We start from the raw sequence: 2991 nt of genomic DNA on the forward strand, positions 1-2991 counted from the left end.
CACACTGTAAGAATTTTTAACCTTCTGGCAGGTACATTTTTTTTTGTTGTTGTTGACTTTACAGACAATTCCTCTAACAACACTGCAAAACTAGTAAATGCGAAAAAAAATAAGTAAATGCAGAAAATACCGTCATATTAACCCCCACCCCCTTTGTTTTTAAACAAACCAAGGTTTCAAACAAACTGACGTTACACTGTTTTCTGAAATCCCGAAGACATTTTATAGTCTCAGTTGCACATTTATTCTTGTGCAGCAATGCCAGATGTCTATGACGAGGAGGCTTTGCTGAAGTATCTGAACAGGTTGCCAGCTCCACCTAGTCTGCAAGAACTGATGCCTGGACTTCTGCGCAGAGAGGTGGAAGTAGCCATCAGTAAGCTGGGGCTCCTCTATGATAAGACCTATGCATGGGACATCTTTTCAGACATGATGGTGAGGATGACATGCAAAGTACTGTCGATCTTCCCATCACTGTGGTCATGTGTTTGTTTCTTCTGCTTGCAGAGAAGTCAGCTACTATGCACTCTCCCAAACGCTGACCTGCCCAAGCATTTCAGTGACACAACGAGAGCTATCTTGGTGGACTGGCTAATTCAAGTCCATGTAAGTGCAATATTCAGATTTGTAAGCGTGACCTCTTTGTTCCGTTTCTGACCGTGAGTGGCTTTTCAGTATCCATTACTCCAGTCTTTAGTGTCACTTGGTCCTTCAGGAATTATTCTAATATCCTGATTTGATATTTTATCATTTTTTTGGTGCTTCATTAATAATGGTTCTTGTGTTAAGAACTGCTCATAGCTGAATATTTTGGTATTCTTTGAATAGAGACAAAAGAACACTTATTTGAAATAAAAAATATTTTGTAACATTACAAACTTACTGTCACTTTTTGGTTTAATTTGTCCTTGCTGAATAAGGTTAAGTCCTACTGACCCCAATACTTTGGTAGTGTTTCATGCTTTCCTCAAATATTAAGCAGCACAACTTTCAATAATAAGAAGAAATGTTTCTTGCGCACAAATCATTAAAAAGACTTCTGAAAGATCATGTGACACTGAAGACTGGAGTAATGGCTGCCGTTTTATTCTTTAAATAGTCAAATAGAAAACGTCATTTTTAAATGGACATTTAATGATATTGTTTACTGTGTTTTTAATCTAATGAATGCAGCCTTGGTGAGCATTAGACTCTCAATGTTTTTTTTACATTTTATTAATCTTAATTACTAACTTTTGACCAGTAGTGTATATTATGCTAAAAATTTAATTTGTTTAAGTTTGTGATTGATGCTTGTTTTCACCTCAGGAAGTGTTTCAGTTCTCAGAGGAAACGTTGTATCTGGCAGTGCACCTGTTGAATCGAGCACTAAGGCTCATCAAAGTGTCCGTCTCTGGCCTGCAGTTACTGGGTGTGGTTTGCCTTTTTCTGGCTGCTAAAAAAGAGGAATGTCTGTTACCAGAGGTACTTGAGTGTTAAAACCAATGTTTAATGGAAACATGAACTTGATACTGTTGGTAATGTTGAAATTTAGTACACTAAAATATTAAATATATTAACATTATTATTATTATTATTATAACTGTAGTGTGTTATTACAATTAAAGTACTTTACATGTAGAATGTTAGCCAACCTATCAAAATGTGTACATCAAAGCCCAACAAATGATTGTTATAAGTAGTTTTAAAATGTATTAAGTCATTCAATTAAAGTTAAATAGTCACGAAAGTGTACTCTCAAAATACACTTAAAGGGATAGTTCACCTCAAAATGGAAACTCACCCCCCAAGTTGTTCCATACCTCGGTTTCTTCTGTTGAACGTGAATTTTTTTTTATTTTTTTATTTTTTGGAATGTTTGTAACCAAACAGTTGATGGTATCCTTTTTTTTTTTTTTTTTTTTTTCGTGAAAATCTAAATGCAAGAATGTTAATTTGTAATCTAAATGCACTCATAAATGATAGTCAAGAGTAATTAATAAATAAATGCATTAAAAACCGTTATGATTTTGTCAGTGGAGTGTATTGGTTCTAAACCGCGACAACCAGATATAACTAGCATGTTGAGATGGATTTTTACCTCTACATTAATTTAGTTAATTTAATGTTCAATAATTCTACAATGATTTTACTTGTTCGAATCCGATAAAGTTTGTGGCTACCAGCAACTGTTTGGCACCAACATTCTTTAAGATATAATCTTTTTTTGTTTGTTCAACAGAAGGAAGTCAGTCATGAACGTTTGTAACGGGGTGAGTAAAGGATAACATTTTCATTTTTGGGTGAACTATCCCTTTAAGTGGCCTTTTATATCACTTTTACATTATCTGCAAGTCTTTTTTAATACTTAAAAGATTTGAAGTGCACTACAATGGCAAATTCACTACAATTAGTCACTACTTTTAATTTTAATTAAAGGGGTCATATGATGCTATTTTGAAGATCATTATTTGATGTAATAGAATGTTGACATGCTTTAATGTTCGAAAAACACATTATTTTTCAAATACTGTACATTATTGTAGGTCCTCTATGCCCCGCCTCTCTCAAACACGTCATTTTCAACAAAGCCCCCTCCTTTGACAAGCGCAGTCTGCTCTGATTGGCCAGCTGACCCAGTGCATTGTGATTGGCCGAACACCACAAGCACGCGTCGGAAATGTAACGCCCCTTACCATAATCGCAAGCGTCAGCTTTCAAAGTAAAAATCAAGACAGTTAATAATGTCATTAGTTTTACCATCAGTTCAAGCCCGAAAGGGCAACAGAGTCGAGTGACGGACACAGTGATGATGCAGTACACAAGCCGCGGTTAAGACAGCTGACGTGCTATGATTTCTGACAGACAGTTCACTCTCCTGTGTGACCCTGTTCCTCTCTCTCTCACTCACTCACTCACTCACTCACTCACACACGATGCGTTACTCTGCACTGCGCAAACTCTGCATTTGAACAGTCAATAACAAATACTTAAACTAATAACAAAACATAC

The 2991-nt window shown here is 35.8% G+C and overlaps 1 protein-coding gene across 1 annotated transcript; it reads left to right on the forward strand.

Annotated features, from left to right (window-relative positions):
• The first annotated feature begins 258 nt into the window (after window positions 1–258).
• Window positions 259–2255, forward strand: LOC107577531 (cyclin N-terminal domain-containing protein 2-like). Its single transcript, XM_016263600.1, has 4 exons — window positions 259–435; window positions 508–606; window positions 1309–1464; window positions 2222–2255. The coding sequence occupies exons 1-4, from the start codon at window positions 259–261 to the stop codon at window positions 2246–2248; spliced, it is 459 nt and encodes a 152-aa protein (XP_016119086.1). The 3' UTR covers window positions 2249–2255.
• The last annotated feature ends 736 nt before the right edge of the window (window positions 2256–2991 follow it).

The sequence above is a fragment of the Sinocyclocheilus grahami genome, unplaced genomic scaffold (assembly GCF_001515645.1).
Source record: "Sinocyclocheilus grahami isolate Dianchi unplaced genomic scaffold, SAMN03320097.WGS_v1.1 scaffold6308.1, whole genome shotgun sequence".
NCBI classification, from domain to species: Eukaryota; Metazoa; Chordata; class Actinopteri; order Cypriniformes; family Cyprinidae; genus Sinocyclocheilus; species Sinocyclocheilus grahami.